The sequence below is a fragment of the Rhinopithecus bieti genome, unplaced genomic scaffold (assembly GCF_001698545.2).
Source record: "Rhinopithecus bieti isolate Rb0 unplaced genomic scaffold, ASM169854v2 scaffold_2453, whole genome shotgun sequence".
Lineage (NCBI taxonomy): Eukaryota > Metazoa > Chordata > Mammalia > Primates > Cercopithecidae > Rhinopithecus > Rhinopithecus bieti.
The window spans coordinates 6,737,682-6,752,657 of record NW_016804447.1 but is presented as its reverse complement, the minus strand read 5'-3'; the positions used below and the strand labels follow the sequence as shown (position 1 = coordinate 6,752,657).

General features: G+C 37.3%; 1 protein-coding gene across 1 annotated transcript in view; it reads left to right on the top strand.

Moving 5' to 3' along the window:
- ACAD11 (acyl-CoA dehydrogenase family member 11) overlaps nt 1–14,976 on the top strand; it is a 94,456-nt gene that overhangs the window by 8,514 nt on the left and 70,966 nt on the right. The window contains exons 2-5 of the mRNA XM_017868402.1: nt 5,547–5,646; nt 7,625–7,750; nt 8,298–8,459; nt 10,662–10,826. Of these exons, the coding sequence (XP_017723891.1) occupies nt 5,547–5,646; nt 7,625–7,750; nt 8,298–8,459; nt 10,662–10,826 (553 nt within the window). The remainder of the gene's footprint in view (nt 1–5,546; nt 5,647–7,624; nt 7,751–8,297; nt 8,460–10,661; nt 10,827–14,976) is intronic.

The following is a 14,976-nucleotide window of genomic DNA, read 5'->3' as shown; positions in this document are numbered from 1 at the left end:
GAGTGGAAAGGCAGGAGGTCAGAGGTAGAAATGTTTAGAAACTAGGATTATTCAGTGCTTTTACTGTTGATATTACTAAAATGTAGGGTGTAACTCAGAATTACTGGCTGAGATAGTGTCAAGGAAAATATCACTGGTGGAGAAAAATTCAAGGAACTTATTGGCCTAAATGTTAAAAGGGACATCTGTGTAGATTTTGAAATCAGGAATGAAGACAGGAGTAATGTGAATTAGAGTAGTAGTGAATATGCCAAAGTCCTTAAGAAATGAGGGGAAAATGATCTGAGAGTTAGTAGGTGACTGCAAGAAAAAGGGGTAAAGGGTGGCAGAGTCTCATGGCCTGAGATTCAAAGCTGAGGGAAGAATTTACACAGGAGGGAGAGCAAGGAGTCTGGAAGTGGCAGTGAGTTTCAGGAAGGATATAGACTCCATCCAGGCTTACCAGAAGACTGATGTGGGAAAAACATCTACCACTTAAGAAGCCTACAAAGGAAACAGGATTCTCATGAAATATTCGGGTTTTAGTTAGAGCAAGGAGGTAAAGGGTCTATTCAGAGAAGATATTGAAGCTGTATGGAATTGTGAAAGACTGTGAGTTCCAGGGGCACAGTGGAAGGATATGAGGAGTTGAGGGGGTGGAGAAGATGTGAGAGAAAATAGGGAATGTGCAGAGTCTTATGGGAATCATAATTCAGTAAACAAGGATAAACAGGAATTTGGGACTTCTGGTATTGATGATATAAAGAGGGGTAAAGAGCACAGTGAAACCAGTTCTGGTGGTCTCAAGGCAGCAGTGCTGTCAGTGATAGGAAATGGGAAGTGGTAGGTATGTACTGGGGCTGGGAAGGGACAGTCGTACACTAAGTTAAGTAGTCTGGACTCACTGTTTTTCTTTCTTTCTTTTTTTTTAATGATGCCAATTTTAAAAACCTTTGTCCTCTATCATGAATTCTATTTATCATGTGGATGAAGTGCAACTGTATGTCCTTACCTTGTGTATATTCAGGTATTCAAAAATGTCTAATAATATATGAAATAGCAGCTCAGGTATGATTTAAAAAAAAAAAAACTGTCACTAAACTGACTTCCTACAAATCAGAGTCATTCAGATTTCATGACTGTGTGTTCATGTTCAAATTTCATGTTGAGTTTTGGTTGGCTTAGTCTGTTTTTGTAGTCATGGTTCCAGAAGACGCACCTCTAGAGGATGGGTAACCACTGGGGAAGTCCCTAGCAAAGCACCTAGCATGGTGCTAGCTCTGGTACAGTGTGATAATGGAAGTGTTTGGACACTCTCCAGCTCTTTTGGCTGATGTTAAATTCTTCCTTATCAGTAATGAGATTCTTGACCCATCATTGATGACTCCATTGCACTTGTCAGGAGTCTTCTGTTTGACTTTATCTTTGATTCTGCTTTGCCATCTCTCATTTTTCACTGTGGCCTATTGAATTCATAGGATCTGAGCAACTTCTTAAGAGAAACTCTGTCTGTTTGTTTCTTGTTTTCCAGCTTTGTACTTTTATGCCTCTTGGACCATATACTCAATGTTTCCATGGGCAAACACTGGGTCATTTGTCTTTTAATCTTCTTTTTTCCTGATCTCTTATCAACAGCAAACACATTTGAGATGATGTTGGCATCAATATAAAAAGTTTTTTAAATTTGTGGAAATCCAAAGGGTTCAGGAGGAATGCTTGTGAGTTCAAATTTGCCAGGATGGTTGTTATCCTTCATCATTGCTCACTCAATTTCGTAAACCTTAATGAGCAAACCAAACTGGTTGTCAGAGTAGATAGTTGGTGAAGGTCTGAGTCTGCTTAGTGGTTTTATTAAATGCACTTGATCAGAATAGTCATGATTCCACCAGTCATGATTTCCACCAAAGGAAAAGGAGTAAAATTAAAAAGCAGCAAATCCTGAATATTTTCAAATCTCTGCACAAGGCATTAGATGGCTTCTTAGATATCCACAAACATAACGGATTCCCTTATGAGGGCCTGTGCTTTTGTTTTTTCGTTCCTTTCTGTTAAAAAATTCCCATAGGAATTTCTGAGTTTCTAAAGCTTAGAGATGCAGGTAGATGCACCATCTAGGAGGATGCCATGAGTCTGAGACTTGTTAACCGTGACATAAATAAAGGGTTAAAAAACCTTTCTCCTGCTCTGTGGATAAATTTATCTAATTTTCTAGCTCTGTAATTCTGAAAACTTGGTAAAGGTGGCATATCAGATGTGTTTCCAGGCAACATTCCTTACGGTAAAAATAACATCTAATTAGTAAACTGCATCTGAACTGGAAAGTCTATAAAAGAACTGTTTAAGTATCTGGTGGAAAGGCATAGCTTTGGGCTTTCCTAAGTGTAGAGGATTATTTCAACTAGTCATGTCTTTTGCTAGGGCCCTGGAAGCTGGTGCCAAAAGACTGCTATTACAGATAATGGCTTCTGTAGGGCATGAGGCTGTACTATGATCTAAATGTTTGTGTCCCTCAAAAATTCATATGTTGAAATCCTTACTCCCAAGGTAATGATATTAAGAGGTGGGGAGTCTTTGCGAGATGATTAGATCATGAGTACAGTGGCCTCAAGAATGGGATTAGTGGTATAAAAGAGACCCCAAAGAACTGCCTTGCCCCTTCCACCATGTGAGGAAAGAGCAAGAACGTGCTGCCTATAAGAAAGCAGGTCCTCACCAGACACTGAATCTGCTGGCGCCTTGATTTTTGACTTCCCAGGCTCCAAAAATGTGAGAAATAAATTTCTGTTGTTTATAAGCTACCCAGTCTATGGTATTTCATAATAGCAGCCTGAATAGACTAGCAGCCTAAATAGACTAAGACTTCTAAATCAAGGTGGTACCCATACTCATCCATTTCCTGATCTCATTCCCTCTCACCTGAGCTGTCACCAAGGGGGAACGGGGGCATGGAGTAAACCCTGGACTGCTGCAAGGAGTCTGCTGAAGAAACTCATCTGATGCCGCCATGACAACATCCTGTTTTTCCTGTCTCTTTATGCTCCTAAGGGAACCAATGCTATGGATGGCTTAGTAGGGTCTCGTGAGATTGTCTGTTTAAAGTCTTCTCTAACCAAGTAAGTGTCCATGGCTGCACACTTACATGCAAAGATTTTCTATTTCTTAATGGAGGTTGGACACATCAAAAGTACCATCTCTTAGGTTATGGATCAACACATTTCTCTCAGCACCAAATATCTTGTCCAATAACTAATAATAGTTACGACTATTGGCTCAATGATGATTCTTATATTGAGACCATCAGTGATTCCAGGCTATTTGGAGGCCTGATGCTTGGAGTGGTTAAATTTAGCGAGTACTGTATTGACAGTGTTGACAATGATCCTCTGATGCAAATGGGCTTCTGCAATTTTTTTTTTTTTGTCTTTGTTATAACCATTTTAGATACTTCCTCAAAAGAGAAACTTTTGGTTTGTTTTTGAGAAATTCATATAACATAACATTTAAAAATTTAACCGTTTTTAAGTGTGTAAGTCAGTTGTTTTCCATATATTCACAATGTTGTACAATCATCACCACTCTCTAGTTCTAGAACATTTCCATCACCCCCAAAGAAACTTCATACTTCCCAATTTTTTCCTCCCCCTATCCCTGGCTGGTACTAATCTACTTTCTGTCACTATGGATTTACCTATTCTGGACATTTCATAGACATGGAATCACATAATATGTAGTCTTTTGTGACTAGCTTCTTTCACTCAACATAATATTTTCAAGATTCATCCACGTTTATTCCAAAGGAATAAAATGAATCCGCATTTTATTCCTTTGTATTGCCAAACAGTAGTCCATTGTATAGATATACCACATTTTGTTTATCCTTTTGTCTGCAGATGGACATTTGAACTGTTTCTGATTTTTGGCTGTTGTGAATTGCACTGCTGTGAACATTCATGTACAAGTTTTTGTGTTAATTTTATGTGTTCAGTTCTCTTGGATATATATGTAGAAGCAGACTTGCTGGGTCACTCTATCTTCAACAAGAAGCTTTTAGTTTTTTCTTTGTATTTCATTTGGGTCATTTACTATCATGAAAGACTAGTGCTTTATATAAGACTAGAGAACTGCCTCATCAAAAATGCATCCAATCAGATATTTGGCATTTTAAAAAAATGTGTTTGTAAGATTTGCTGTGGCTGGGCGTGGTGGCTCACGCCTGTAATCCCAGCACTTTGGGAGGCCAAGGCGGGTGGTTCACGAGGTCAGGAGATCCAGACCACGGTGAAACCCCGTCTCTACTAAAAATACAAAACATTAGCTGGGCGGTGGCGGGCACCTGTAGTCCCAGCTCCTCAGGAGGCTGAGGCAGGAGAATGGCGAGAACCTGGGAGATGGAGCTTGCAGTGAGCTGAGATCGTGCCACTGCACTCCAGACTAGGTGACAGAGCGAGACTCCGTCTCAAAAAAAAAAAAAAAAGATTCGTTGCAATTGATTGTTTGCAGCATCAAAGATAAATTGTTCTGTATCAATAAAGACGGCCTAGCCTGTGGTGGTCCTATTTCCTGACCACTAGTGATTATCTCCACCTTCATATGGTTAAAAAGGCACTCACACAGGATTAGATGGTACCAAAACCAATGCTCCTTGATATGATTGCCAGGGAGGATGGGTCTGATTTATAGAAGACATAGACACTGGGGCTGCTGCCAAACTCAATCTAGGATCATGCTTGTTTTTTCCTGATGGAGGCTGGAGTCCTGGGAAGAAGCTTCAAAGATTATTTTTTCTACTTTCTCTTATTACCTGTTACTTTAAGGATTGATTGTTCTGTTTATTTAATTTAGGATCTCTCCTTTATATAGTTGGATTCTTCCAAAGTTGGGTGATTCTTAAATGCCCATATTATAAGTGAAGGAATAGACTGAATAGTTTTGGTAGCGGAAGTGTCTATCCTTAGTCTAGGTGAGAATTTCTGCTCATCTGGCAGGGAAAGTCAATGCCCTGGTGTCTGTGAGTCAGTTGGGCCAGCACTGCACTTCCCTGGGCCAGATGCTCACTGTGGGACCTCACTTCTCAGAACTCCCATTGTAGAGAGCTGAACTCACGCGCTAACCTTGTTGACACTTATGAGGGTTATCTCTCTAAAGGCAGATGAGGGGGCATTAAGCCAACTGCTCCTGCATCTTTTAATTCATTTTCTGACTGATAACTTACAATCTCTCCTCAGATTCTTTATTTACCTAGATCACTCATTGTTCTACAGGTTTACTTAGATTGTTCTACAGGTACTCCTGATAAAACTTAGGATTTGCAGTCAGGAAGTGGGGTCCTCTCTTCTACCTGTGTGAGTCACAGATTCTCCAGCTGCCAGTATGTTGCCATCTGCTTTAAACTAGAAATTCATGTTGTGAGCTGCTGATAACACCCCTCTTGATTTTCCAGCATTGAGACAAATTTATTTTCATTTGTTTCTTCTGACATTTCAGTAGGATTTGGGGATGAAGGAAAACATATCTTTGTAATTGACCTTTTTTTTTTTTTTTTTTTTTTTTTTTTTACTTTTATCTAGATCAGGACAGTCCAATCCAACCTTTTATCTCCAGAAGGGCTTTCAAACATATGTGCTCAGGAAAAAACCACCAGGTTCACTTCTTCCTAAAGCACATAAGGTATAGTATACAAATGTAATGATAAATTCTTTGGTGACAAATAAATGCTTTTAATACACACAAAGCCAATTTACTTTTAAAAGGCATCTTATGATTGCCAAATAACATAAAATGTATTTTATTTCTAATGAAAATTTCTGTTGAATTATATCTTTTTTTGTTTTAAAAAATGATTTGAGGTTGAAATGTAAGTCTATCTTTAGGCTATTAATCTTGAACAACATCCAGTTCTTTTGTGTATTTGATTTTCCTCTACACTGTTGGCTAGAAGTAAAATCAACCAATGAATATTTTCAGTGCTACTCATCTATAGATGTTTTGTTTTATTATATATTTATTATATGTAATAGTAGCTACTCAGAATTATTTTAATATATTTGCTATGAGAATCCTCTAATCTTTTGGTGATAAAAGAAAGATTTGAGTAAGTATTTTATAGTACTCTCTATTAGTGAGAATTATAAAAGATTTTGTTAAAACTAGCTTTTCTGTCTTCAGAAAACAGGTATTATCTGTGGATTTTCAGAGAACAAGAGGGGACAGAAATCAAAGCACTGGAGAACATTAAAAGCACTGTGCATATTTAGGGTATGACTGTAATCATGTACAGCAGGTGCTTCCCAGGCCCAGCTCACTGGGGAAGGACAATTGTGGGGTAGGCTTAATACCACAGTAATAGAAAATGTAGATTCTATGGGACTTTCTTGGTCCCATATCATATTCCCAGAAACATGAAGTAAGTTGGATGCTTAAGATAAAAAAAAAAAAAGTTGGGTAACTTTTATAAATATCAATATAGTATGGCTGAAGGATAATCCCCACGCATGCCCCAATAAACAGCTTTATTTGTCTTTTTTCTTGATGGCATCCCACCTGAACACATCAGAACAGGGCATAATGCTCTCAGCCCTAGTACAGCTCCCAAGGATCTGGAGTACTCTGTTTCAACTCCCTTCAGTTTTCTCAACTCTGCATTGAAAAAAGCAATGCTCCTGCTCTGTGATCCACTTTTTGCTTCTCTAACCCTTTTGCCCTTTCCCCTTTACTTCCTCCCCCTCATTTCCCAACACCTGAGTGGTTAACACTTCTTTTCACAGCCCTTGGTACCACTGGCTGCTCTCTCCCTGGACATGGGTTTCATTACTTTCCTGTTCCATTTATTGCCGCAGCTCCTGCTTTACTTCCTGATGTCAAAATGAGCTACATAGTTTCCCCTCCTTAGAATGGTCAGTCACCATTGCCTGAGTCTGGGGCCAGGTGACTACATGTAGATGAGCCATCGTTACTTGGCTTGCATCAACAGCTCTGCCCTTGGGTCCTGAGTGATAGCCTGTGCATCTGTCCTAATTAAGGAAGCCATTTTTTCCCCACTATCTTATTTGGGCTCCAGTTTGCTTCTAGCTGCCTACTTTCCTGGTAGTTATCTTGAGCTCCACAGCAGTCATGAGTGCCGGGAAAGATCCCCATGCCCCTGCCCTGGAAACACATGCCTCCCTTGCTCTCCAGAAAGGGCGGTACTTTTCCTTCCACCACCACTCACCTCTCACCCCCAGCTCTTTGTAGCTGACTGTGGCAGAGTGCTAGAATAGAGACTTACTTGAGCTTCCTTGGAAAACATGAAAGAGTGAGCAGCCAGCCAGGGAACTGCTGAGGAAAAAGGGATATTTTATGATAAAATATGTGAAATATTGTGAACAGTAACTATTGCCTTCACATTATCAGAGCCAGGGTTAAGTCTCATGCAGGTGCTCATCTTCTTATCCTAATTAAATTACATTTTTTAGTAGTGGTCTAATTTATAATCATAATGCTTATACCAAGACTACTATTAGGGAAGTTTTACTATTATCCTTTGGAGTATTTGTTGATACTGTTTTACGTTGTTTTCTAGCCTTAAGGTTAGCTGATGAGTAGTTATTAAATTTAATTACAATGAAATCAGTTTCCCTGATTTTTAATGATTTATCATCCTATTTAGATTGATAGAGAATTTAAAGTCCAGAAAGCCTTGTTTTCAGTTGGATTCCCTGTTCCCAAGCCTATACTGTACTGCAGTGATACTTCTGTCATCGGAACAGAATTTTACATAATGGAACATGTGCAGGTAAATTAACACTTAATCTTACTTTGTTGTTGCTTTTACTTTTAATTATGAAGTTAATTAAGATGTTTTATTATGATACTTAATAAATGATATAGTTTGTTATTTAACATTTTAGGTAATTAGATTGCTTTGCAAAGACTTACAATTTTGTTCAAATTTGAGCACTTACAAAGGGAGGGATGGAATAGACAAGAAACAAATTTAGTAATTAAGGGGTATTGACATATTCTTAAATTTTCCTCTAGGTGACAGTAAAGAGCTATCTGTAATGACAATAACCAAATTGTCCGTAAGGTAGCAGGGAAAACAAGACTCCACATAGGTCAAGCCATTAAGAACAATAAATTCAAAATGTGTTTTAAATTTTTTCTGTAAAATGGTTGAGAGTAGTTTTGGTGTTTACATTCATCTTGGCATATCCTTCTATTTTCCCTTTGGCATGTATACTCTAATGTTAAATATGTTTCACAAATGAATGTTTTTCTAGTATATTCTACAAAGTATTGATTGCACACATTTAAATAATCTGTTGTAATCACTTCCATAGGGTCGAATCTTTCGTGATTTAACAGTTCCTGGAGTTAGCCCAGCAGAACGTTCAGCCATATATGTGGCCATGGTAGAAACATTGGCTCAGTTACATTCCTTGAATATACAGTCATTGCAGCTGGAAAGATATGGTGTAGGTGCTGGGTACTGCAAAAGACAGGTAATACATCCACATTAATAGCTATTTTTTCAAGTTCTGGTAAATAATATACCTTGTTAGTCAACAAAAAAACTTACTATTGTATACTTTTCTGAAGCTTGGCTATGACTTTTAACATTGTCCTTCAGAATGACTAGTTTTTAGTATAAAATTATCTTATGTTTTTATATTAGGTTTTGTTCCACAAAATCTTCTGTTTCAGACTCTTCACTTAATTTTCCAATACTTTTAACTATACAATTTTTTCTTATTATTATTTTTATTTATTTATATTTGAGACGGAGTCTTGCTCTATTGGCCAGGCTGGAGTGCAGAGGTACAGTCTCTGCTCACTGCAAGTTCCACCTCCCAGGTTCATGCCATTCTCCTGCCTCAGCCTCCCAAGTAGCTGGGACTACAGGCGCCCGCCACCACGCCCTGCTAACTTTTTGTATTTTTAGTAAACATGGGGTTTCAACGTGTTAGCCAGGATGGTCTCGATCTCCTGACCTCGTGATCCGCCCACCTCAGCCTCCCAAAGAGCTGGGATTACAGGCATGAACCACCATGCCCGGCCTACAGTTTTATCTTCCTAAGTTGGACTAGCAGACGTTTATTAAGCTTGACTGTGTGTTTAATACCTGCTGAGTATTGTGTTAAATATCAAGAAAAATATACAATAGGTTCTTCCCCATAGGAACTTGTGGTCATTTTTGAGAGACCTGTACATGCATGTCATACATGAAACCTGAAAATGGTGTAAAAGAGTGTAAAATCTAGTAGTAAATTGTTTGATACTCATCATGAGAGCTGTGCCATTCGAAGGGTAGAAGTTGGGTTGCCCTTGCTTATATAGAGAAAGCTTCCTGGGAGAGATATCTTATAATGAATATTTAAGGAAAGATAAAATTTAGAGTGATGGGGATCATTTTAAATTAAAGGAAAGCAATATTAGATATATATGGGGCTGCTTTCCTTTATAAGCATATCATTTTGTGGGGGCTAAGGAAAGAGAAAAGGGAACTAAAGTTTAGGGAATACTCACTATATGCTAGGTCCTACATGGCAGAGTGAGTTGTCGACCTCTCTTTTTTGATCTTTACAACAACCCTAAGATATAGGTATTACTACTCCCATTTTGCAGATGAAGAAAGGGAGGCTTGCATCAATCAAGTAATACACAAGTAAGTGGCTTAGATATAATTTAAACCCAGGTCGATATGAGTGGATAAGACCAAGTAAAGATCTTTGTTCTATTGCACTAAATTGAGCAAAGATGCCTTGGGAAGTGGAGATTAAAAAAACAAATAAACAAGATGGTCCCACTTGTTGGAGGACTTTACGAGTAAGTTGATTTGTTTGTATTCAATTCTAAGAACAATAGAAGATCTTTACACTGATCATACCTGTAATATATTTAGAAAATTATATGGATAATAAGAAAGAGTATTAAAATGAAAAGTAGACCAGGTGCAGTGGCTGAAGCTTGTAATCCCAGGACTTCAGGAGGCCAAGGCAGGCGGATCACAAAGTCGGGAGTTCGAGACCAGCCTGACCAACATGGTGAAACTCCGTCTCTACTAAAAATACAAGAATTAGCCAGGCATGGTGGCGTGCACCTGTAATCCCAGCTACTCGGGAGGCTGAGGCAGGAGAATTGCTTGAACCTGGGAGGTGGAGGTTGCAGTGAGTCACTGCACTCCAGCCTAGGCAACAGAGTGAGACTCTGTCTCAAAAAAAAAGTAAATGTCTTCTTTTTTTCTTCTAGTCCCCATATTCCCTTTTTCAGGGGTTACTTATTTCTTGTGACCCTTTCCAGAAATTATCTATGTCTATATATTTGTGTTTGTGTGTGTGTGTGTGTGAGAGAGAGAGAGAGTGGGTATGTGTGCATGTGTGTTTGTGTGTGTTTGTATGCATTCTTTCTTTTTTCTTCTACAAAGTAGTTGCTGAATAAAGACTAGAACCATATCTCTTGATCCCTAGGCTAGTATTTTTCTCCTGATAAAAAGCTAGGTAAGTAAAATGGAACTATATGGAAAAGAGACTTAAATGTTTAAGGTTTAGGCTGATTTGAGTGTTTTAGGCTGACATGAGTATCACCAGTATGGGTCTTAAGTATTTAGGAGTAAAACAGCATTTGAATTTTGTTTTAATTTTAGAATTGCTAGATCCTACATTCCACTTTCAGCTTTACCATTTTTCTTATTTATATGTCTTTAGGTATCAACCTGGACAAAGCAATATCAAGCTGCAGCTCATCAGGACATCCCTGCCATGCAACAGTTATCGGACTGGCTAATGAAGAACTTGCCGGATAATGACAATGAAGAGAATTTGATTCATGGAGATTTCAGACTAGATAATATAGTTTTCCACCCTAAAGAGGTGCAGTTAGCTATGTTTACAATTAATTGAGTAGGTCTGTTTTGTGACACAATACCAAGTAAATGCTCCCCCCAGAGCACTGAAGAAGCCCAACCGACTCCCTATTCCCCTACAGCTCAAGACTGTCGTCACCACTCAAAATTTTTAGAAAGCAGTCCTGAAGATTTTCCAGCATAAGTTAGCTGCCTACCTTTAAGACTGGTTCTAATCCCAAGTGGTATTTGGTTTACTGCTTAGAAGGATTTGGGAATTTTACATGCAGGATGCTGTTTTCTTCAAAGAAGTTTTTCATCTACTACTTACAATATTTAGCTTATCCATGTTCTTGCTTTTTTTTCTGGTTCATTTATACTGCTTTGGGGTTTTTAGCCCTATCTCATGAAGAATTTATTCTTTGTTTATTATAAACTCTGAGAACAGAGAATTCCAAAAGCTTCTTGAGGCTTCAAAAGAATTACATGAGATTAATATAAGCTTGCTCTGTGTAAATGTGCACACTGTACTCTTTATAAAAACAAATGAAAGCTGTAATCCTCCACTGAGCACCTGCAATGACACCTAGGATTACAGTATAGTGGGAAAGAGGAAACTTCTTCAGTTTTCCTCTGATTAACTGTATGTCTTTGGGCATGCCATTTGGCACTTAGTATTCCTACATGCATGAGAAAGATTTGCAGTTCCCTGAATCCTGCTTCTGAGAGGAGGATTTTCTGGGTTCATTAGTTTTCTTAGAATGCTAAGATGTTTTAGGGCAGGAAGAGCTGCTCTAAATTCATGTGCTAAACTTCCAGGTTTTGTGTTCCTTTCCTATTGGAAAAGGATGGTGGAAAATACCATTATAAATTGCATTGTTGTCATAACTCAAAGTAGTGTATATCAATTGAAAATCCAAAAATAATGTAAACACATGTGAGCATGTTTACCCGCAGGAGAAAAAATTTTTCATAGAAAGTCCCAGCCTGACCAACACGGAGAAACCCCATCTCTACTAAAAATACAAAATTAGCTGTGCGTGGTGGCGCATGCCTGTAATCCCAGCTACTTGGGAGGCTGAGGCAGGAGAATTGCTTGAACCGGGAGTCGGAGGTTGCGGTGAGCCAGGATCACACCATTGCACTCCAGCCTGGGCAACAAGAGTGAAACTCCGTCTCAAAAAAAAAAAGAAAAGTCAATTTAGATATTAAAATTATACTATGTAATTATGTATGTATGTGCATAGATGTGCAACCTGTTGCTACTGGCACTGATGAATTCTGAATTCTAACCTTGTTATTTATCTACCCTTAGATTAGAAAAATTAAATATGCTAATTTATAATCTAGAAAATTATAAAAGCATATGCCTTCAAACATACCAGGATCTGGCCTGTATTTGATCTGTGTCATTTAATATTTTAGTCAAGTCTATGTAATATTGAGTCTCTATAGTAGATAACAGAACCCACTAGACTTGGAGTTCCTTTAAAACAATGACTGTATCTTATTCATCTTTATATTGCAGGTGCTTATATGATTCTGAATTTATCTGTGTTGAAGGGATTAATTTTAATTATTCACTAAGCAACTATTTCCTTCTCATAAATTTGTGCTTAACTTTCATTCCCCAGCAGTGTGAACTTAAAGCAAGTTATTTAATCTATCTCTGTATCTCTGTTTTATTTTAACTTTTGTTTTGCAATAATTAGAGTCCCACAAAAAGTTGTAAAAGTATTATAGTACAGAGAAGTCCTGTGTATCCATCATCCAAATTCTGCAAAATGGATATTATACAACTATGGTACATTATCAAACCCAGTAAATTGACATTGTGTGCCTTTTAAAATTGAAAAAAAAAAATTCTGAGTTGCTGGGCAGCTAAAATGAAAAGAGTCAATATGGAGCAACTGGCTGGTACGTGGCATATCAATGATGCTCAATTTATTTCAGGTACCCTCACTTTTCCATTTTTTCCCCTTCATTTTTCTCTCTGACTTTTCTAAGACTACTTGTCAAGCTTCTTCAGAAAATATTAGGGTATAAGTAAATCTTTCATAAAATGTACTAAAACCTAAACAGTGGTTGTAGGGGATGGAATTAGAGGAGACATAATTGTACATTTCTGTAATGTTTAGGATTTGATGTTTTTTGGTTTTCATTTTAAAACAACAGCATGTTGTGTTTTGTCATCAGAAAACACAACAATTAAGAAAGAAGACAAAAGCAATTTTAAATGACAAACCTTCCAGGAATGTATGGGGTAAGCCAGTAAAAGAAACTACAGGATATGGCAAAACGAAATTATTTTCCATTACTTATTTATAAAGTATTTAAAGCATGTTTGAGCAAGTGTTTCAGTAGCACAACATGCTCACTGCAGTGTTGAAAAGAAATCCAGTTTTCCTGGAAAATGTTGATTTTCCAAATATAAATTTTACCGGTAGAGAAATGTTTAAGATCTTGGAGTTTAATGTAAAATCTGCATATTGTCATTTCAACTTGAAAAATATAATTAGGAACATCCATTGGAACTTGTCAACTTCAGTGATCTAGAAATTGAACCTGTTGTCTTTGACCTCACCCTCTTTACCTTCTGTTTGTTTATTTCTCTGTATCTTCCCTGAGACACTGCAAATTTGATTGCTGTTAATTTAGAATCCATAAGCCCTTCATGACTTCACTTGATGTCTTATCCTACATAAGCCACATGATCATAATCAGTCATCTCAAAAACTACCCTCTTTAGTATCGATTTCATTAATAATTTTTTGACTATAGATGTATGCAAGTAGTGTAAGAATTATGAAGTGTCCTGACTTTAGGTTACTTATTATTCTAGAATCTTCTCATCCTGACTTTATATCATCATTATTATTTTACTTTTTCTAATAATCCTACAGGGGCTGTTCATCACCCCTTGACTTTAACCAATTTCTAGCCCTAAACTTGAATCCTCATACTTTTACTGCAGAATAAAGTGAAATAAGGTTAACTGGGTCTGAGACATTTTTATGCCACATGATTTTATCTAGGCTGTAACTTCATCTCTTAGTAAAACCTGTGACATTTAAAAAATGGCTTTTCTAAATCTTTTCCCTTCTTCTCAAACTCTCACATTTCTTTTCCCATCTCGGCTTCCACTCCCAGCATATGGTCTTGTCTTCTACTTGACTCATCTTTGTCCTTTCAGTCATTTTCCAGCATAGCCTGCTTTCTAGGAATTACATCATGCCCCTCAAAAGTTCTCTTTATATTGTTGAAGACGTTTTAGTCCACTATACAGTATCACCTGTATGCAGATTGATGGGTGATATTTTTCTTTAGCCTCATTGCCAAGAAAAGTTGTCCCTCTTGAGCAGCTGGTTTGTTTTTGACCTGCATTCACTGTAAAGATTGTGACTGACCATGCTTCACACTTTATTTTACCTGCTATAAAATTCAAAGCAAATCTTACTACCCACACTAACAACCCTGCATGTCCTATCACATTCAATTATGTGTAATAACCTTACTCCTAGCTTCATCTTTTTATAACAAATTCTGTTATTTTCTTCCCTGCCTTCTTCATCTACTACTGTTTGTTCTGTTGGATTGTATGTATTTTTTTTTGTTTGTTTTGAATGCCAGTACACATACATATTAATAAAATATAATGGCATAAAAGTATACATAAAATGAATCTCTCTATAAAGAAGATAATTTAAAAAACTAAAAGCTTTCTGTTATGCTGAGGTTTCAGAAAACTGTCAAAATCATTTTACTAATAAGTTCCTTAGTAGCAGTAAGACGATTTAGTAAATGTCCAGATCAACCACTAAAAGTTATGTTGAGCTTTTAATAACTCTCAGCACAAACAGGCATCGACAGGATTCTAATAAGTTATTGCTAATTAATTTGCACTAATTTATGCAATTTGATGAGCCATCAGCTTTTCTTACTGGCTTTTGTTTTATAGCTTTGTGTTTTACCCCAAAATGGTTCAGATATTCTGAAACATAACTCCAGAGAAGTTTCCCAATTTGTATTAAAAAAGAAAATAATCATTTATCGCATAAGTAAGCGCCTCATCTTTTCTTTGGATGTTAAAAGCATAGACAACAAATAGAATGATGTAAGAGAATAATGCATCCATCCTCTTCACTAGTTTCACAAACCTAGCTAGTATAGTAATTTAT